The sequence below is a fragment of the Diorhabda carinulata genome, chromosome 8, assembly GCF_026250575.1.
Source record: "Diorhabda carinulata isolate Delta chromosome 8, icDioCari1.1, whole genome shotgun sequence".
In the NCBI taxonomy this organism is placed as follows: Eukaryota; Metazoa; Arthropoda; class Insecta; order Coleoptera; family Chrysomelidae; genus Diorhabda; species Diorhabda carinulata.
Genome location: NC_079467.1, coordinates 18,902,010 through 18,925,261, shown reverse-complemented (window position 1 = coordinate 18,925,261; position 23,252 = coordinate 18,902,010). Strand labels below are relative to the sequence as shown.

Sequence of the window (23,252 nt, the reverse complement as noted above, 5' to 3'; positions counted from 1 at the left end):
GTTTGGTCACCCTAAATTAGATACATTTTTTTACAAAACTATGAACACTCTTTTCATGATTTTTATCAATTTTTCCGTTTTTATTCCATAGGCGTATATCCTAGACATTTCCCTGTATAATTTCAACACATTTGAAATTGAAAAAATAAAAAGTCAAATATTTTGTTCCTTCACCCGTAAACGCGAGAAAAAATTCCCCATAATCTTGAAATTATAAAGTTTTTCTATTTCCATGAATTGAATAAAGTTGCAGTATGATTTGAATTTTTTATGAAAATGTTCTTACCTCTATAAATTCTTACCTTTTTTTTTAAATTTTTGTTCCGTAGGCGTAGATGCCACATCTTATAAAAGTATGTATCGATATTTTTTTTACCATTCAACATAAATTAAATAAACTAATAATAGAATTTTGTATAAAAATAGTTCACTTTTCACGTATTTTCAATTATGAAAACGATAAAGTGAGGTTAGAAACTCCATCTGTAAAAAAAACTTCCATTTATTTCACTGTCTACGTTAAATACGGATTTCCAGTTCAGTTTTTATCATTTTTAAGCCAAATTTATTTATCAATAAAACTTACAAAGTTTTTAAAAATAAAAAAAACAATATTATTAATTGAATTCTTCGGATTGTAACTACATTAAAAATAAATTGTCAAGTTCTACCGAAATCGAAACAGTACTATAAAGAAGCCATGATATGAATACTAATAACAGTATAATAACGTCAGGGGAGGTGTTTGCTTATAACCTTAGTAAAAAGCGGAAGTTATATCGACAAATTTGATTTTAGACTTAAAAATGATGAAAACAAAATATTTTGTTCAATTCTAAAAGAGGTATAGTTGTTGTGAGGTATTTGAGCATCATTTCTTGGAGTAATACCATCAGCCTGTTGTAGGAAACCGATATTTGCACTTTTAGTGGTACAGTTTTTGTGTGATGTTTGTGGGCAAAGTAGAATAAAGAAAAAAATAGAGTTTGAATTTTTAATGTTTGTAAGTATTAGCATCGGTGTCTTCCATTTTTTTCATCGAAAATATAACATTTTGTGTACTAGTTGCATATTCAAATGACCCAACAATAAAATTTATGAAAATTGAAACCACACTAAATTTCACTTGTATACAGAGTATTTTTTATTTAAATGAAAAGAAATCGATAAATTCAAATAACTTGATCTTTTTTAAAAAATTTTCCAGTGATAATTTCTTATATTGAACATATCACCCTGTATATGAGTATTTGGTACAGTTTTCAATAATTTTTCACAACAATACAGTGCGTGACATTATTTGCTCCAAACTTATTGTTAAAATTTTATAGCAATAATTTCATTACTATTAAAATTGTTTATCAGAAAATGCCGGAAAGAAATATTTTAAAAAACTTCATAGATGATATTTTTTTTTAATTTGAACTTTTAAAATTTTCTTTTCTGAATCGTTAATTTCACCTAAACATGTCTTTTGCTTCAAATCATATTCTCATTACATCATATTTATCAACTTTAGTTTCCAATAGAATAACCTAACAACGATTGCAAACTGGTGCAGTTCTTTTATTTTATGACAGTTCAACTGTTTTATTACAGATGTACAATTGTACACTGACATATTTCATCTATTTTATGACAGATTGTACACTGGTGCAGTTTATCTTTTTACGACGTATGTGTTGTATTTATTCATTATAATTATTGGTACGTTCTACTTCCGCTCGCAGTATCCTCTTCCACTACCATAAAAATGTAGTCAGAACTATGAACGCACTTCTTGAGTGCTGTGTAGTTTCACAAAATGGCGATTTGTTGAGAACTTATGTAAATATTATACATAATCGAGGTGAAATTTTTGAAGAAACCGATTATATTTCATCAGATTCGGAATTGTAAAAAGTGATTTTTTCATCGTTATCGTCGAGTAGAACGCCATCTCTCACAAAATCATTGCGAGCGTTAAGTGAAAGTCCCTTTTATGTATTTATATTATTGAACGATCGTCTTAAGTTTTTTTTTTAATTTTAGTTGTAAAACGAGAGTTATAAAAATTTGTGATAGTGTATACACAGATAAAAGCTGTATTGACAATGTCAGATTTGTATATTGTACCTAGTTGTTAATTTATATAACGATGACATCTAAATTTGTTTAAAGCTTGTACAATCTATGCTGTTGATGTCAAAATAAAATGAAGGTATATTAAATGTGCTCGTTAGTTTTTTTTCTGCAACATCCCTTACCAATATTATCAAAAATTTTTGAAAGGTCAAACGGAAGTCAAACGTTTTTCAGCTAATTTAAGAATTTTAAAAACGATCTTCAATTGGAGGTTCTGTCAAATCAGAACCTTCATGATATCAAAATAATTTTAATCTATGATTTAAAAATAAGATAAAGTACAGAGTGTCCTTTTTTGATTCTAGAATCGTACTTTGAAATCAATTTAAAAATTTTCATTCCCTTTATAAAACGAGTTACAGGGCTGTCTCAATATTTACAAATTACTATTTTCCTGAAATAATATTTAAAAATTAGATGAAATACGACATGTCCCATTTATGATTCTCCAATTGGGCGTTATGGAATTCTTTTAGATAATTTGAATTCTTGTATAAACTGAGTTACAGGGTGATCTCAGAAATTAAAAAATTCACAGTTTTTCTGAATTAATTTTTGAACATTAAATGAAATAGAGAATGTTCCTTTTATGATTCTCACATAGCGAACTTGAAAAATAATTTTAAAAATTCTAATTCTTTTATAAAATAACTTACAGGGTAATCTCAATATTTACTAATTTCTAATTTTCTCAATATACAAAAATTTGATGAAATACAGAATGTCTCATAAATGATTCTCAGATAGGAGACTACGGAATTAATTTGAAATATTCCAATCTCTTTTATAACCTGAATTACAGGGTGGTTTCAGAAATTTATGAATTTACAGTTTTTATAAATTAATATTTGAAAATTGAATGAAATACCGGGTGTTTTATTTCTAATTCTCAGATAGGGAACTATGCAAATAATTTTAAAAATTCTAATTCCTTCATAAAAGAGTTACAGGGTGGTTCGAGAAAATGAAAAAATTCATAATTTTTCTGAATTAATATTCAAAAATTAGACAAAATACTTCTTATTTCTGAAACGATTCCACTTCCTTCCTAAAATGAGTTACAGGGTGTTTTAAAAATAAAAAAGTCTACGTTTCTTCTAACCTCATATTCAAAAATTGAATGAAATACTGAAGGTTTCATTTTGTGGAAAGTTTTCGACAGTTAGGTGAAATTGCGTTTTAAAATAAGTTACAGGGTGTAGTTAAAATCTACGAATTTAGATATTTCCAATTTTGTCATACAAGTATATAATTTCTTTTACAGAAAATCAACGGGAATTTCCAAAAACAGTGACACGGAATTAAATACAAAAATCGAACAGAACAAAATGTTAATTAATAAAGTAAAGAAAGTTTTGGATATAATCAAATTAGGTGTCCAATTTCCAGTAGAGCCGTTTCTAGAGCAGGACTTTAAATTGGAAAATACAGCTTCGGATGTTACCTTTAACGAAACTAAAAGTGAAATCGAAACCGCCGTGCACGTTTACGACGATGTGGCACCACAGCCATCGAAAAGTGACGTAGAAACGACTGTTGGTAAGTTGAACTGATGATTTTTTTAATAATAATAACCTTTTTTCAAATTCCATTATAATTGTGACGAAAATCGATTTGAATTTCGATATTGGCCTTTTTTTCTTATTTTTTGGGTTTATTCTAGATTTGTGCCAAAACATATTTAACCTTTCTTTTATTAAAATATCAAAGATAGAGAGAGCTAGATGTATGTGAAGTACTATTGGAAGAGAGAGAAACAGCGTCCATTTTATTCGAATTCCGTAATATGATGCAATATCACCATATTCGATTAAATTATAATTATTCCCTTTCTTGTATCCAGCGTGAACGAAACTCGGAACTATTTTCTTACTTTTTAAAATACTAATTTTTGTTACACCCTGTATTTTGATTTAATCTTATGCAGTAGCTAAAATAGCACAGGTATATATAAATAAAATGTTTTAATTATCACATTGATATTTCATATAAGAAAACTGTGTTAAAATTTACTTTTGGCAACATCGCTTCTCTACGTCGAATATCAAATTTTCTCGTTTCTTTGGCAGTATAGCCATGATAGCCGAGGCCTTTGTAACTTCTAAATGAAGAAGTTATGAGGTTATAAAATTCACGTTCGTAGATGCGATTTCTTTAGGAGAAACTTTAGAAGTTAAAAAGAAAAAGAGCGAAATAGAAACTGCCGTACATCAAACAGTGATAGAAGAAATAACTAGCGATGATACATCGAAACCTATCAGTATAACAGATGACGATTTTATCGAAGAAGAATTAGATAAAATAGATGAAATTATAGATCAAGACAAATTAACGGATTTAAACGGTATATAAAATTTTTCAAGGCTCGAATTTATATATTCACGTTTTGGTATTTCAGATATTTACCTTAATAGACCTTTAACTAGAAGAAATGAAAACGTAAAGTCTATCGAAGATAAATTTCGAACGGTACCTGTTATTACAAATAATATAGATATGAGCGACTTGGATATAGTACAAGCAAAATTGAGCACAATTCGTGATACAGAAAGCGATAGTACAAGTGACGATATTTTCACTGATTCGTTACCTAAAGGTAAGAAATTTATATGCTATTTTCCCGATAAAATTTGAAAAATAATGCCATCTATTAAACAGGAATATTTTTAAAATAGTTGATTTCTCCACCCCTACCATTTATTGTATAAATCACATTATAAAGTAAATGGGAGATAAATGGAATTTGTTGGTAACATGGCAACGTTGTAAACAGTTTACTGAAATTTTATCTTTAATAAATCAATTTTTGATCATACCTCGTATACAAAGTATTTTTTAAACTTCTCTTGATAAAATTCTAAAAAAAAAATAATTCAAATTCCCGTTTTTCAGAAATTCCAAACGTCCACTTAAACACCACGTTAAACACTGACACTAATAATATATCTAAAAATCCCGAAAATATAAAAAACAAACCGGATATTCGTAACGATTTTCCGTTTAAATCTCGCATAAGAGATTTCATAAATACATCAAATAAATCCGAAATTGATTATCAGCAAACAAAAACCGACCACCCCGTAGAATATACAGACGATTCCGGTCGTGGTACGGATTTTTCGCGCAAAACTATAAAATATAGAGACACTGCTTCGAATACCGAAGAAGAAAATATCACGAAAATTCAAAAGAAAATGAACGTCGCTTGTAACACCGAACATAAAATGAACGATTTTAGTACCTTAACTAAACCACTACAAATGAACTTTTCTTGTGACGTGGATCTACCGAAACGATCTCGTGATGTTACCTGCAATACCGACCGGTCGTTAATCGAAACCATCGATGCCGTATGCTCGACAGACGTTCGTACGTCTTCGACGGCAACGCAAAAATGTCGGTTGGACGGTGTTCGAATGACGTTCGAATCCGTTGAAAATATCGATATTCCTTGTAATAATCATTTAAGAAAATCGGAAGTGTTGAGATTCCAGTTGTTACCGCCTGTGAATATCGTTAGTCTTCCTACTGTCCAGAAGATTTTTCATTTTTATATAGATAAATATGGGCAAAGTCACGTTTCTTATCGTCCATCGATTAAATCTGTTGGTTATGTTGAAATACGTTCGCCATCTTGGGAAGTTAAAGTGAAGGAAAAAGTCAGCGAGCTGTATAATGCGAATGGTTTTAGGGAAATTAAAAAGGTGAGTAATTGTAGTATTTAATAATTATTAAAACGTTATTTATAAATATTAGTGAATATCCTACTGTGTATAGGGGTGAGTAAAGAAATTTTAATTATACAATAATAATAAATAAGTATGAAGAGTAAGGTAGTATGAAATAACAATTCAGCAATGTTGTCAGATTGAATGAGAGATGTATGGAAATTAGGGAACTTCGAAAATAATGAGGTTATGTGGTAATAAAAATATTTTTATGAAGTATAAAAAGGCAAAAATATTAAGAGTACGCCAATATAATGTAACGATTTAACAATGTTGTCAGATTGAATGAAAGTATTATAGATATTCGTAAATAATCAGGTTTTGTTGTAATAAACTTTTAACGAAGATTAAAAAGGCGAAAATTTCATAGATAAAATGATTTGAAGCATAAGTTGGATTTGAATACATAGTGTAGGGGGGAACAGTGCAAAAATATAGAGAGTACACTAGTATGAAATAACAATGAGCAATGTTGTCAGATTTATTGAAAGAAGTATGAAAAGTAGGGAAATTCGAAAATATTCAGGTTATGTTATAATAGAATCTGATTTTATCAGGATTAAAAAGGCGAAAATATCGAAATTTTATAATAAAAGACCTATTAAAGCGTCTAAATGTTCTTGATTTTAGGTCTCTTCTGTTTTGAAATGAGTTTTTTTGATAGTTTTTAAAAGAAAGATAAACTTTGACGTTTCGACTTTTCTTTAAGTCTTTATCAAAAAGTTTAAAACAGAAGAGACCTAAAATCAAGAATATTTAGTTGCATTAAAAACTAAATATCGGTAAAAAACATATTTGTCGTTTTATGTTGTGTACTATGTTGTCTATGATCGTATCTGTAGTCTCGTCTATGATCCACCTGTCACTTGTCATATCGTGTGTGCTGTGATGTCATTGTTGTAAATTATATGTGATATAAACTTACTTTTTATTAAATAAAAATCTCATCTGAGCGGAAGTTTGATTCTCGACTACTAGTTTAGCATTTTCGAGGTCGTACGTCCCATTTATCGAGTTTCTAGATGTCGGAAAGCGGTACTTCCGGTTTAACTAATAAAACTGGATTGGCTGACTTCCGGTTCAGCTTTTTGAATTAGATTTGTGAATTATAAGAAACGACAGCTCGTTTTACTTATAAAAACATTTCGCATTTCATAGAAAAATATTTTTTTTTTCGAGATATCGGCCAATTAAGATAACATAACCTAAATTGAACCTAACATAACTATTATTTGGTTAGTTTAATAACATAAGGAGACAATTTCGAAATCGAATATCGATACAACTTGAATAAATAAACAATTATTTTTCTCTTCTATCTTACTATACCCTTCATAATACATTCAATGAAAAAATCCGAATTATTAGGAAAAACGGGCATCTAGAACATCGATAAATGGAAGGTACGGAAATCTAGTCAAAAATTGATGTTTTTTAGACGAAACCGTCAACGCGAAACCCTAAACATAGATGCAAATTCTTCGTCGAACATGATACATACAATCCCGATTATGAAACTGGTTCCGAAACCGATAAAACGACAAAAGATTCCGTCAGTAAAACAAACGATTTCCGTAAAATAAACGTATGTAGAGAAGACGACAGTGAATTTTACATAGAAACGAAAAAAATTGACAAAAAACAAATTTATCAGGACAATACTTGTTTCTACACAACTTACAGCGATTCTTCGTTAATCGTCAAAACGATTAAAGGAGTTTCTGAACGTAAGTAGCAACGTTTGAGTGTCAAATCACCAAATAATAATTTTCGACTCTTCCCCGTATATATTCTAGTATTTACCTCCCATTTTAGATGTTCTGACAAGTGACAGCGATACGAATTCTCGCGTCGAATCGATTTCCGAATCGAATAAACCGATTCATTCGTCGGATAATTCGAGTCAATGGATCGGCGAATTAATAAATCAGAATATCGAGGAACAATTTTACAAAAATCATATTAAACCGAATCCGGAGAATCGTTGGAAATATCCAACCGAAAAAACGCGAACTAACTCGGGATGTTTGACGCAATTAAGTTCGAAAGGTAAGTGTATCATAGAATCGCAATTTGAACATTCGTTATATATCTTGAATCGATTCGTTTTGGTAAATAACTAGTTAACGATTGATTGATAAATGAACACTCGTTAGTAGTACATATAGATGTAGTTCTATGATTTAGTGAACAATAACTGTCAAATACATAAAATTGATATGTTTCATTCAATAGGTCAACAGTTGACTGCAAAATAAATACTCGTACACGTTTCGACGTATTTACATTATTTGATGAACAAATGGTAGTAAAATGAACAATCTTGAACATAAAATTGACATATTTGAATCGTAAGTTAAATAACATACACTTTTTGACGTATTTGGTACACAACTGATTGTAAAATAAACACTCGTATACATAAATTTGACATATTTGAACTATTACGTTGACAACTGACTAAACTAAGTACTCGTACATTTTGTAACGCATTTAATGCTTTGCTGATCAATTAACTGTCAAATTAACTCATAATCAAAGTTGAAATTTGACTGAAAAATCCTATACATTTTAGATAGATGTATTTGATGACAGACAGTATTTGAATGACTTTTATAATTGACATATTTGAATTAATAGGTTGACAAATAACTGTAAAATGAAAACTTGTACACATTTTGACGCATTTCAATGATTTGATGAACAACTTATTGTGAAATTAACACTTGTATATGTAAAATTGACATATTTCAAAAATTAGGTTAACAACAGACTGTAAAATGAACATTCGCACATTTTTGACGTATTTAATTGACTTGGTTAGCAATTGGTTGTAAAATTAACACTCCTTTACATAAAAATGACATATTTGAATCATTAGGTTCATCATAACATAAATACTCGTATACTTCCTGACGCATATCAATGACTTGATAAACAATAACTGTAAAATCAACATTCATATACATTTTAAACTGTTGTATTTCATATTATAATCGATTGACATAAAAATTGATAAACGTATACATTAAGTCAAAAACTTATTGAAAAATTAACACTCTCGAATTAATGTACGAGGTGCGGCTATTAAATAACGGTTCTAGTTCATTATGAATGCGCAGATAAAATGTTGATTCAACAGTTTTACCTTCAGGAACCCAGTGAAGGTATATAATCACATGAAATAATCCGATGGGGCTAAATCGTGCATGAGGTAGCAATTCAAACTTTAATTCATTAATTTTGGCAGTTGAAATAATGGAAGTGTTAGCTGGTGCACTATATTGATGAAAAAAAAAATTTCTTTTTAGCCACATGCGCCCGTTTTTACATGACAACCCCTAGACAAACGAAGGTCACGGCCACACTGGTTTGTCTACAGCCACAATAAACATCGTATTCGAAAGAGTAGGTTTTAAAAGCAGCGCTAGTTTCGGTACTAATAGCCACACCTCGTATTCGATAAACGAGTGATTGCGAAATGAATACTCCAAATTGAGGCAACTAAATTATTCGGTTAACGTTTTTTTAAATAACTAAAACAGGTATATATCTAAAATTGACGTTGTATATTTTTCTATGTTTTTATTTTCGTTTAGGCCTCGTATCACATTATTTTTTGCTTTAATGAAATTTGTGTATAAGAATAACTATTTGATGATATAAGGGTAATTTTTACAGACGATAAACAATCAAAAAAATCGTACAAAACGATCGAAACCCAAACCGTACCGTGGCTACCGGAATCGATTTCAAAACCAACGCATCACTTGTCGATACAAACTGATTCGAAATCGATTTCAATAACCGACGAGAAAAAATCGATAAACCCACTAATTCGATTAGATACATCAATTGAAGCTATCAATTACTTAGATATTGAGGATAAAGATAAATCTGAAAGTAGTGTTCCAACGAATAAAACAAATAACATTATTGGTGACCTGGATAAAATAAGCGTAACAGTCACTTGTTCGGAAGAAAAAAAATCTTTCGAAACCGATAAAATTCCTGTCAAAAAAACCAAAAAAATCAAACTTAAACACCCCTCGGGAAATAAAAAGACACACAACGAAGCATTAATGGAGAAAAAAATGAGAAATAAAAGTAAAAATAACCAAAGACCAAAAAAAATGGAAAAAAATACGTTACAGGGTGATACAGCATTAATGGACGATAAATATAGAAAAAATAACCTCGTTGATGATGTCATCAGTAAATTTAGAAACGTTTACATAGTGGATAACGATACTAGTGGACAAAGTTTATCCGAAGGGGAGATCAGGTGTTGTTGCACTACGAGTAGCGGGGAAATTCACGAGTGTAAATTTCTACGGGAGCGTTCGTTTGAAAAGGACATTGGAATCAATCCGGTTAAAAAGAAAAACAATTATTTCGATAATTGGATAACTTATTATTTCAATAACCAATCGTTCGTAAATAATAGTAGTTCTACGTCATAGGAATGTTATAATTAAATTATCTATAGACATTTTTTAGGGTAGGGTATGATAGCGTAAGTTGACGTGTTAAATTTTTCGGTTGTTTTTTTTTGAATCGTAATTAAAATTTTTGTATGTCATTTTTTTGGCGATTAAAGCATGGTTTATATAAAAAGAATCGTTTTTGTTTACTTATTCCCTATTAAAAGTGTTTCTCCTTCTTTCACTGCCTTATCCGTTGCGATTGGCAATCAACAAGATTATTCTTATCTCGTTTACGGCGTTTCAGTATTTGTAAAATGAGCTGAAAACAAGCTATATACATAAAAATTCAGTTGATTCGTTCAAATTTTGATTATAAATAAAGGCCTACTCACACGGGACTGCACGGCGCCGTACTTGATTCGTTCTACTCATATTTGACGATTTAAATTCAGAATTCATTTGAAACTAAATATTTTTATGCTTATGAATTATTTGGAAAAAATTTCTTAAACAATTCATATTTTACACCTGAAAAAAAAGATTCTTGAGAAAATTCCATATTGGCATCACTATGGTCGATTGCGTTACGCTGCTTTTTTGCCGCACGGCAGTTACGCGGTGCCGTCGTGTGTGTATCGACCTTAAGACACCGATATTTTAAATAGAGAAGGTATAAACATAAAAATTCTGTTGAGTCCTTCAAATTCTATTTATAACTAAATACCCACTCACACGTGACCGCACGGCGCAGCACTCGATCCGTTCGACCTATATTTTACGATTTATATTAAGAAATCATTTGAAACTAAATATTTTCTTGTTCATGAACTATTTGGAGGAAAATTTTGATCATTTATTGTAAATTCTAAAAAATTTTTATATTTTGCTATAAAATAATCATCTTTCATGTACTTTTTGAAGTATATGGCTGTTTCCACTAGTAAATAACATTTTGTTATTTACATCGTTGCCGCTTTGTATTTTTTTCCCTATTCCGAATATGAAAAAATATTTATTCCAAGTCGACTATGGTTATATTAAATTTCACTAATATTAAATAAGTGTAATAATTTTAAATAGAACAATAATTCCTATAAACAACATTACATTGAATTATGAAATTCAGCTAAAAACGGAATAACATGAAAACAATTATCTCATTTTAATAACAAAAAATCTGACAACACTGAAGATTAATGACACACGTCAACCAACATTTAGCATGTATTTTCCCTATAATACATGAACAATGTTAACTATTCTTTGATGAAAAAATTGAAATTGTTACTACAAATTTCTAAGATGCAATTTTAAAATCTTGTTGCTAACAAATGAAATCCCCTAAAATTGTCCATGGATTTAGCTTTATTAATAAACGTTAAAATTAGTAGTTAAGATTTACGTCCCTAGTTCGCGCCCGAATCAAACAACGGTTTGTGAATCATCTAAATATATCTGGCATCTGACATGCTTCTTCTTTTTTTATACATATATGGGCTATTCAACTTAACCTAAAATATTGATTTGTAATTTTATTAAAATCATGTTTTACGTTTTTGTTATTAATAATTACTTAATAAATAATTTTATAAAAACTCTTAACCCATATGAATTTATCATTCTAATAAGGTAACTACTTAAACTTTTTTAATTTCTACTTTAGTACTATTAAATGAAGCTTGGTATATGCAACTAAAATGAAACTAAACTGTCTTAGTGGTAATTTTTTGGTTTATGCAGTAAATTAAGGGTAATTATAAATTACTGGTTATTTAATAGAAATTCCCTGTATGGTTGCTTTTTGTCTTAAAAATGTGGCACTGTGTATCAATGTTCCATTGTTTAAAGGACATTGCTGACAATCAGTTTTAGAAATAAAACACCACGGCGGAAATCGACGCTAAAATACAAATAATATTTCCATAACCAAAGAACAAGGATATTGTAAACAAAACAATACCTTATATTAGGGAAGGTTTACTAGACTAAAATCAATACAGATTAATCTAACGTATTCTGTGATCATATACTCACAAAATTAGGGAATTAAACTGAGTACTTGAAAGTTGGCAAAATTCTAGTTTAATTTTAATTTACTGTTAATTTAATGGTAATTTTTAAATATGGATGTGTAAACCAAGCTTGATATTTCCTTATAATGTTGAATAATTACTTTTACATAAACTACTAGTATATTTGACTAAAATACTTTCAAAGCATGTTTCTTTAAATGTTCTTTGTATAGTTTGTTCTAATTGCTTTTTTTGCAAAATCATATTAATTTTTTTCTCAAGTTCATTTTATATTACGATTTATTCATGCTTAACTCTCCATTTATCATTTTTTATTGATATAAAAGGCTTTTTGAAAATCTTTGTAAGTAATAAAACAGAAAACTTCGATTTTTATGATTTTAATTTGATTGTTACATTTCACACATGAGTATTAATAATGTTTTTGTTATAAAGATACTTTGGAATGTATTATACAATTCATTTAAATAAATAAATCTACCTTGATATTTATATATTTATAATAACGTGGAAGCCACAGGTAGTCAATTTCTAATACATTATGTATAATTTATTTACAATGTACATACTAAATACTGAACATTTGTGATTATCTATATATAATAAGTAGATACATACCATGGCCACGAATCCCGAATAATTATATTCGGATTATTAAAATATTAAAATTCAATATTTATACCCCCCGATCCCAAGTCGTTTAAATTGATTTTAACTAAAGGCGCACACACACGCGACCGCACGGCACTGCACTTGATATCCTATCGACCTATATTTCACGATGTAAGTTCAGAATTCATTCAAAACTTTATAATGGTTATTATTAATTATTTGGAATAAAATTTTATGATAGATATTATTTTATGTCTGTAAAAAATGAAACGTTGTATTGCTAGCAATTTTTTTTTTAAATCCATTTTAATACCTTAAATTTGAATTATAAAAACCCCAACTTGTATTGTTGTATTGATACCAGTTTTTCTTAATACTCAGTTATTATGCTCAGTGGGGCAACAGTGGTTGTTAATTCAGATTTTTCGAAACAAAACTAAAATGGGTTGATTAAAAAGAAACGGCGTTCAAAATGCCTTAAATTTTAGTTATTTAACATCCATATTGGCATTACTGTGGTTGTTTCCACTGTGCTGCGTTTTTGCCGCACGGCAGTCACGCGATGCCGTTACGTGTGTATCGACCTCAAGACACCGGTAGTTAAAATAGTGATTGAATCTTAGAATCAGCTAAAGAGAAGCTATATACGTGAACATTCAGTTGGGTCGTTTAAATTTTGATTATATCTAAAGGCCTACACACACGGGACCGCACGGCGCCGTACTCGATCCGATCGACCTATATTTCACGATTTAAGTTCAGAATTCATTCAAAACTCAATATTATAATGGATTTTATGAATTATTTGGAAAAAAATTTTATAAAAATCTAAGAGAAGTTGATATTTTACGTCAGTAAAAATTTAGCCAGTAACGTTGTATTGCTAGCATTTTTTTTTTAAATTTATTTCAATACCCTAAATTTGAACTATAAAACCCCAACTTAAGAAACAATTTATCAAATTTACTAATTTAAAATGGACGATAATCAAATTCTTAAAAAATTATTTCGCTCTCAGTGGCAACACTGCAGAAAAATATTCATCTGGTACTATATAAAAAAAAACTTGTAAATTTGAATTTTTCTTCAGAAAAAACGAATTGCCTAAAAAGTAAATATTTCTAATTTATTTTATGAATTAAAAAGTATTATCGAGTTATTAGTTAGTTTTATTGAACAAAATAATTAAATCCCATTATTCAAATATATTTTTTCCAAATTTAGTGTAGAAACTTCTATATCGGCATCACTATCTTAGTACGGTAGTGACGCGGCGCGGTCATGTGTGTATTCACCTTTAAACACCGGTAGTTAAAATAGTGATTACATTGTCAAATGAGTAGGAAAGAAGCTATATACATAAAAATTCAATATAGTACCAGTGTATAAATGCAGAAAAATAGTGACTAGACTCTATATACACTTAGGTACTGTTAATTTTTTCTTTAAAAAAATCTGTTAACCAAATATCTCTTATTGCATCATTTAACGATGATAATTCACCATTTTTCTATTCCATAGGGTCGGTTTTTTCTCTTCTTTTTTCTTAAAATTGGAAAGTGTTTCTTTTTTCAACTTAAACGACTTATTATAAAATAGAAAAAAATTAAGTAAATTAAAGAACTGCTTAATTAAATGTATATAAAAAAATGGACACACAATCAAGTCTCAAAAAAAATGGAATGTTCTAGTCTCGATTTTATGATTCCAAAAAAATACAAAATCTACACTAAATCAAAAATTAGATTATAAAAATTTGAAAAAAGGAAATTGTACTAAAAATTATACTTTTATAACAAATTAGGTGGATTATGATGATTTTTTTCAACAATTACTACAAAATTTATAAAAATATATTACAGGGTGAATCAAAATATAGTTATATTTTTTTAACGTAAATTTGGTATCGAAAATTTAGTGTAGTTTCATATTTTTTTTAATAATTAAAATTAAATTATCTTGAAAAAAGTTACGCATTTCGAGAAATTGCACGTAAATGACTATCCAAGATTATAATATCACTTGTACATAAGCTGTACACACAGGCACAGGCACAAATTGGATAAACATATAGTTTATAATACAGCGCCGTCCATTAATCGGGAGTTTTATTCAATATTACTGATTATTTACGGACGCACCCTGTATATAAACAATTGAGCACAATAATAATAGATAATAAAATGAGTGATAATTGAAACAAATTATTAAATGTTAAAATACAATTTTTATATAAAAAGAAATAGAAGTTTCGATAATGAATTCATTAAAATCGATCGTAAACAATCGATTCTATCGAAATATTTCGATTTTTAATTCATTATTTGGAAATTTCCATTTAAAAAGCGACATCACAATGTTTTGAAATCTCAAATATAAATAAATTAATTTAATAAAAGATAAAATCACACAATATCATGTTTTATTTTTTTTTTAATACATAATTTATGCCACTTGAAAATTAACGTCGACGATGAGTACAATTCACAATATAATAAATAGCAGAAAAAAAATTAGACTAGTTTTAATCACGAGTGAATAAAGTCACGAATCATACAAAATATTGGATAATAAAAACGTTTCAAGCTGTTTTTAATTTTCAATCTGTATATATGTATTTAGTTCGTTCCAATAGAAAATATCCGACATAGAAACTAAAAAATTTTTAGGTTAGGTAGCCCCATTTTCCTTATTAGTATAAAAATTCTGCTAACCCACTGTTGCCCGACTTTTACTTCAACAGAATGTCTAAAGAAAAAGTTGTACTATCTAATTGTAGCCAGAACAACATTTCTGTCTTTAGTAATCCAGTGTTGCCCAAGTTTCCTGTAAACGAGTGACGAAATTCTTTATATTATCAAATATTTTACCAATAAAACTACATTTTTATAGAAAGTTTCCGGGTAAATATTTGTTGAATATACAATACTCAAAATCCTTCTAATTTGAATAAATATAATCGACCCTTTAGTAAGTAGAAAATTTAAATTCGAAATCATTTAATTCTGATAAGATTGCAGTAAGGTGACTGTAGCCGAAACATTGACGTTTCTCCTGCAACTGGGTGATCATATCCATTTAAACAGTCACTGTGGATGAAACGATTAAATAATTTTTATAATATGAACAAAATTTTTTGATTACTATGAAAATGAAACAAACCCAAGATATATTTTGTGCCTGTCGACAGAGGCGTAGCAAAAATGGCGTGTTGTATTTTGGTAGAATTAAAATATACAATATCGTTGCAGAATTTAGAAATAAAAAAACTTGAATTCTAATATCGAAAATAAAAAACCTTCAATACTGGCAATACTGCAATTAAATATCTATAGTCTTAACAATATATTTTAAGTTTCTGTGATAAGACAGTATTGCTTTTGCGATGTTGTCAGAACTGAAAGATTTTCTTCAATTTGTAGTATTTTTAATTGGAATCGTTTTACTGAAAGTTTTTATCCGGTTTATTTAAATTTTTTTAATATAACAAAAATTCCAACTCCAAAATCGGAATTTCGTTATATTGCTGTAGCGTTATAAAATTATTTTTTTCTACTACCTTACGTATTTTAGACACACTTTTTGGTAGTAGGAAAAATATTGTATGCAAAGGCCTTGTTTCGACTCATGTTATTGTCACCTTCGTCAAAAAAGGCTACTTTACACACTTGTTACATAAGTAACTATTATTTTCATTTTTTAAAAATTATTGTGTTCAAATTAACGTGGTAATTTCTATTGGAACGATTTTCACTAGAAAATATGGCACATCTATAAACTCATGACACAAATCATATTTTGATTTCTTCATTTGGAAGAAAAAAAATCGATTTTGATAAAATAGTTCTCTAAATGGTTAATTATTTTCCATTTTGGAAAATTTTAGTTGCCTTTTATAATTCACCTCATAATTTTTTTAAGAAAAATGCAAGAAAACGTCGATTTTTTACAAAAAAAATTTAATTTAGTAGGTAAAAGGAAATTGAAAAATCTCTATTTCATTGTTTTTTAACTTTTTTTTCTAAAAATGTATCGAATTTTTCCAAAATTGGATTCAATTATAATCCACTTTCTAGTTACCAATAAAAAATAATTTAAAAGTAATGATTTTTTTAGTTTACGTTTAAAATGGAACTACACTGCGAAAAATTGAACTATGAAACATTGACGTGATTAATTTTTTTTTGTTTTTGCCTCCACATTGAAATGATTTTCAAAAATTGTGATTTAAAAAAAAAATTACGTTTGAAATGAAATTACACTGCAAATCATTGACCTATGAATTTTTCATGAGTCAAATTGTTTTTACTTTTGCCATTTTGAAATGATTTCTGAAAATCGTGATGAAAAAATTGAGTTTGAAATGAAACTACACTACAAAAACTTGACGTATGAAACTTAGATGAGTGTAATTGTATTTGTTTTTGCCTCAATATCGAAACGAATAAAAATGATACCGAATTACACACAGAAAAATGAAAATAAATTAATATATGTGGAATTAGTTTTAGTTGTTTTTCTTTACACAAACTTTTTGAGAAAAATGTGGGAAATTTCGCTTTTTTGGAAAAATACGAAATTCAATTGGCTGAGGAGAAAATCTGTTTATCAAAGTTTTCCAAAATTGGACTTCACGTTTAAAATGAAACTACATTATTATTAGATTTTGCGTCAATTTTCAAATAATTAGAAATTATATACAAAAAAAAAAAATAATGAAATGGTTTTTTTCAATACAATAAATGAATTTTTGCTGTGCTTTTTCGAAAAATTTAATGCAAATCACATACAATATTTTTCGATCATTTTAATCAATTTTAAATTTTCCCAAACACTATCAAAATCGATTTTTTCCCCTTCTCACTTGACATACTATCGAGTAGTATTAAAAAAAATTCGTACGATTCGTCCCATCATTCGCTATTACCAACGGTAAATATTGCTTCCATATACCATAAAATCAACCTAATCGAAAGGGGTTATGATATAAAATCTTTCTCGTTTTCAACTAAAGATGGCCTCTGTCTCGTTCTTCTAGCTTGCAAAGGTACCGTTTGATCTTGATGTTGCCCGGGCACCGGTAAGTCTATCAAAGTCGTCGGAGAAAATCGAACCCTACTTACACTACTATTACTCTCTTTCGCCGACACGTACGAACTATCGTCGCTCGTCAAACTATCCGGAGGCGTGGGGTTCGTCGGCGTATTACCCCCCGAATGACCCTGCGTACTCTGATAATTGCTCCGTTTCAAACTGGAGCGCAATTTAGTGTAACCGGTCGTATCTAGAGTAGTCGGTCTTTCGAAATTCGATTCGAGACAATTTTGTCTCGGATACGAATTATACTCGTACTCGTATTGTCTTCTGGGTAAATAGTGCGTCGGTATGTAATCGTCTTCCAATTTGAAACTAGGGTTTATATTCGAACCGCTCGTGGTGGTAGAACTCGCATTCGATACGTTCGACGGTGTGCGTTTATGTACCGATAGTCTTTGTGGCGTCCTAGGTCCGCTGTGACTACTCAAACTACTCGGATTATCGTAAGCGTAATCGGTCCCGTAGCCGTATAAAGTCGTCGAACCGCTGTATTCAGACCCGTATCCCGGACAAACCGCGTCTTGATACTGACTATAAATATAATTATTTTCCGGTCGATTGCATCCGACGCAATGTCCGGTGTCGGTTTGGCAACGGTGGTAATCGCCTGGAATGTATATCGTAGCGTTTCTTTCGAACGGTAGGAATAATTCCGAACCGTCGTTACTCGTCGAGCTGGATTTTCTTCTGGGCGATGGGTTTGGTACTGGATGGTGTTGAGGTGAATCCGTGAAACGAAGCGGTTTCATTTCGTCGTGTTGTACGTTGATTAATTGGGAACCGGTCAACATCGGACGATAGTGTTTTGTTGGACCGTGGTAAGTGTTGTGGTTGTAACCGGAAGTTGTAGAATATTCGTAATCTTGAGGTTCTACCGGCCGCCAGGCGGGTAATTCAGCTACTTCTAACCTAAAAAATCCAAATATTACAGTGAATCTATATTATAGTTCGATGAATTTGCGTTATCTTTCCATATTAACCTAACCAATAGCTTTGTTCGCAGTACATATTTTGAAGTTTTAAATTGTGCGATTGAAGAACATTCGAGAATTGAAATTCTGTAGTCGTGGAGTGCAGATTTTTAATTCTGAACGTGTTCTGAATAGTCCAATGTATCGGTTGCGTGCGCATTCGTTCTATTTGCCGCGTTTTTGTGATATTTACCACAAACTAACCTCACACTTTTGTAATTGTACATGATATTGAAATCGTGGTAGTTGTCGAATATAAAGAATAAATTTTAATTATTCAATATAGTGAATATTATATAAGGTTTATTCACCTAGCTACTTAGAATATCAAACTAAACGTTTATTAATTTTTCATGGAGGAAACCATGCGCATTTGAAACTTTAATAGATATTCAGAATTTATTCGGAATGTGTTCAAATTAAATACCGCGAACAAAGCTAATAAAGACGAAAATCAGAAAATGTTGGATAAGAAAAATTTAATTATTTTTCATTTGATATAATATGTATTTTTAATTGATAATACTCTTAAAACAACAAATTATTTGATTGGTTTTCTTAAATTGTACTCCATTTTGTTTGTTCGTGATCGTACGAATAATGACTATGAATACGATATCCGTTACACTTCAATGCTCTAAATATTTTTATACTCATCGAAATATTCGATAATGTTAAACTTCTAGTAAATTTTGATTAATCTCTAATGATTATTCCAAATAACATTTAGAACTAGACGTGTTTCATCAATATTTTAAAGGAATTGTTGAAATTACTTATCACTGTGATTTATAAATAACGTTAATAAAATATCATCCATCACAATTTCCGTATAATGACAGGTCATTTGATAATTTCAAATATGGATGCCGCCCGGTTAAAATGTTTATTAATTGTTTTATTAGTATTTAGTGTTAAATAAATAGAACATTTTAGTGATATATCATCAGTTAATTTGTTAAATAATGCTATGACTGTTGTTAAAGTTGTAATTAAGTGATTTGTGAACCAAGTTTTATACTTTTCGTAGGAAGGTAACTAATTTATTACTATTGTATATATATACGTATCTTTAACAAATTTATTCAAATACTCATAAAAGAACAGACTTTTAACGTTGAATTATCTTTATTTTATGTTGGATTAATGAAAATGATACACTTTCTTTTTATTTGACGTTAGGAATAATTTGAGGTTATGTTGTTGACTCATACATACTTCTGACCTTATAGTTGCATAGACTATTATTTCTGATATTGCCTCCTGTATTAAGAAAGTAGCAAAACAAGCGAGGATTTTTGATTCACTTTCTTAAAAACGAAATTTTTCAAAAATGATTTTTTTAATTTCAATTTATAAAAGTATATAGAAAGTTAACTTTTTTAGAAATTAATAATCAATTCTTTGAAAAGAATTTTGGATTCTTCTTGAACTTAGAAGTGTTTTTTTTGTTATATAAAAACATTTTCCTTTTAGAGTCATTGAAAGCAGTAAATTGGATAATTTCATACTATTGAAGTTCCCTCGTTTTTGTCTCTATAAAATCGAAAAATCATCCGATTCCATTGAAATTTTTTCCAAAATATTAGTTTCTACGCCTTCTCAAACTTTTTTTTTAATGTTAATGGAGAATTTTTTTTTCTTTTTATTATTTTCACATTATTATTCTGAAATTTTACACATTTTTTATTTTTAAGTACAAATATATTACGTTTTGTTGTCATTGAACATAAAAATACTAATTTTTCGTTTTTTGTGTATGTTAACAAAAAAATATACAACCTCGTTTAAAGCTTTACAAAAAAGTTCCCTTTAAAAGTAAACATTTGTAAAAATCTATTGCCACCAAATCCCCTTTATACCCTGACGGAGCGGCTATGTTATAAAATAACGAGCAATATTTTGTTGAAACCTCAGCGTGAAAGAATTTTTTACAAAAAAATAACAGATTTCTTATTACTCACAAACTATTGTGATTTACGCTTTGTGTTGGACTTATTAAGTCTACAACAATCAATATTTAGGAATATTGTTTTACCGGGATTATGTTTAGATTGAAAAAAATACGAACATAAATACGAGGGGACCGCGATAATATGAAATTACCGTCAACTGTAAATAAAATTGTTTTGTTTTTAATCCTTTCTCAACCAAAGTAGCAGTTCCTGTAGATGTATGGTCTAAATACATACGAGGGTTGTCTGAAAAGTTCCCGATTTAATAATGAAAGACACTTTTTTACATTATCATTTTTATCCTTTCAAGTCGAAGCTCAAACCTTTTTGAACCCTTCCAAATAATTATTTCCCTCTTTTTCCTCAACATAAAGATTAACGTGTGCAATACCGTCCTTTTCTCAAAAAATTGTCTCCTGCAAGTCAAACTTTGAGGTTATAAGACAGGAAAAACTCGCTAAGGGCTAGATCTGGTGAATATCAACCAAATTGAAGTGCAAAACGTGAGTTTTTGACATCGCGATGACCAAAGTGTGTGAAACGCACTTTCTTTTCCTTCAAATTATCACATTACCTACCTTTCACTTTAGATATTATTTTTCCTCCACTGATTGCTTGTTTCGTTCGCCGCGTATTTTCAATATTCAACTAACCGCTCGTATGTGAGTTTCTACCTTATAAATATAAATAATTAAACTATAGTTATCCAAATATAGTTAGAGTCCCTCATCATTTTTAAAGTTTCTACTACATTAAATTATGACCGATACCGTTAGGTGGCGAGCGGCTGGGTACCCAACACAATATTATTAAATTAATTTTAGTAAATTGAGGTTTTATAGAGTTATCTTTGTTGAATATATTTATGTATTGCATTTTTTGGTAGAAATTTGATGAAAGTTATATTTGCAATGAAGAAATCAATTAAATAGAGTTATGTATTTGATGTATATACTAAATAGTGTAAAAATAATGAATTAGAATGATGAAAATGAAATATTTTCATGTTTTTGTGGTTGTTTACTTACCTAGAGGGTTGCAGTCTTGGGTGTAAAGGCGAAACATTTGATAACCTAACATCGTATCCAGAAGCTACTCCAGCTAACATTGCGGCTATATTATACAGAACTAATTCCACTATACTGAACTTTGGTTTCATACGTTGCCCTTTAAACAAAAAAATTTACGGCTTAACTTTTATAACTTAATTTTCTGCTACATATTTTACGTGTAGAAATTGTTGATATATCGACATAAAATTCATTAATATTTGGGTGTTTGATGGCCACGTTTCCATTTGCTGTTGAATATTTTTACAGTTTTTGTACATGAAATTTGAAACGGAACTTTTTATGGAATATTAAATGCATCTTGTTTAAAAAACATGCATATCATAATATTTCAACGATTCTTTCGGAACGATTTAAGGCTCAAAATAATTAGATAATGGATTGATTGGGGCATAAGAGTATCTGTGGAAGTTCTGCTTGTGAAATAAATCAGATGGGAGTACCCTGTGCTTCTTACATCTCAAATAACTATTCTTCGAGGGAATAATGGGATGAAATGTCGCATGCAAATTAGTTACCATACCATGTAATAACACTGGATAACAATGGGTGTGTTCGGATCGATATGGCAAGCATTGTTTACGGATAAAGACAGTAGGATGCCACCTGGAGACGCGTCGTCCATAAAATGCACTTCGTGAATTAAATACACTCCTGAGAAACTACAACTAGAGAAGACTTGGTGAATGTTTCAACCTAAGTAAGAACAACTTACGAATACTAATAGGAGCCCTGACGGGACACTGTCGCCTCAGTATACATCAGAAGAAGCTAGACTTTAGGAGAGAATGCGGCGTGCAGATTCTGATGCGCAGAGGACGAAACCTCTATCCAGATTCTCTCGACTTCTTAGGGGACTACACATGGGAGCATATGAAATAGAAGACGAAGATCTCAGCTTGAGCCATCCCATATTCCTCACCTTCTAAGAGATGTGAGACTAACAGATCAGCTGTAAACAGTGGGTTCCCAGTATCACAGCAAAAAAGGGGGACACAAAAGATCCTTTGAGTCGTGGTAGGAAGGTTGATAAAGCTATTTGCAATAGGTGACCTTCAGCTTTTGGAGTTAATGACCAAGATTATGAAGAAGCTTCAACATGAACTGAACTTTCTACATTTGAAATTGATCCTTAGTTTGATCATGATCTGGATATCCATATTATTTTCCATGACACAGTCTTTTCATTTAAATCTAGGATATTTTTAAGTCTTGACGGTACTTAAAACACTTCT

General features: G+C 29.7%; 2 protein-coding genes across 4 annotated transcripts in view; one reads left to right on the top strand and one right to left on the bottom strand.

Annotated features, from left to right (window-relative positions):
- LOC130897467 (uncharacterized) overlaps positions 1 to 23,252 on the top strand; it is a 131,486-nt gene that overhangs the window by 80,787 nt on the left and 27,447 nt on the right. Inside the window, exons 5-11 of one of the 3 annotated variants that reach the window (XM_057806341.1) lie at positions 3,389 to 3,663; positions 4,268 to 4,468; positions 4,523 to 4,720; positions 5,017 to 5,828; positions 7,291 to 7,579; positions 7,668 to 7,901; positions 9,534 to 10,472. In XM_057806341.1, the coding sequence (XP_057662324.1) occupies positions 3,389 to 3,663; positions 4,268 to 4,468; positions 4,523 to 4,720; positions 5,017 to 5,828; positions 7,291 to 7,579; positions 7,668 to 7,901; positions 9,534 to 10,315 (2,791 nt within the window). In that variant the 3' untranslated portion in view covers positions 10,316 to 10,472. Of the gene's footprint in view, positions 1 to 3,388; positions 3,664 to 4,267; positions 4,469 to 4,522; positions 4,721 to 5,016; positions 5,829 to 7,290; positions 7,580 to 7,667; positions 7,902 to 9,533; positions 10,473 to 23,252 lie in introns of those variants that run through there. The other 2 variants (XM_057806342.1, XM_057806343.1) reach the window with 2 other exon arrangements.
- LOC130897468 (mitogen-activated protein kinase kinase kinase 11) overlaps positions 12,680 to 23,252 on the bottom strand; it is a 52,940-nt gene continuing 42,367 nt past the window's right edge. Inside the window, exons 10-11 of the mRNA XM_057806345.1 lie at positions 21,976 to 22,114; positions 12,680 to 18,930 (exon numbers count right to left, since the gene is read on the bottom strand). Coding sequence (XP_057662328.1) covers positions 17,904 to 18,930; positions 21,976 to 22,114 — 1,166 coding nt within the window. The 3' untranslated portion in view covers positions 12,680 to 17,903. The remainder of the gene's footprint in view (positions 18,931 to 21,975; positions 22,115 to 23,252) is intronic.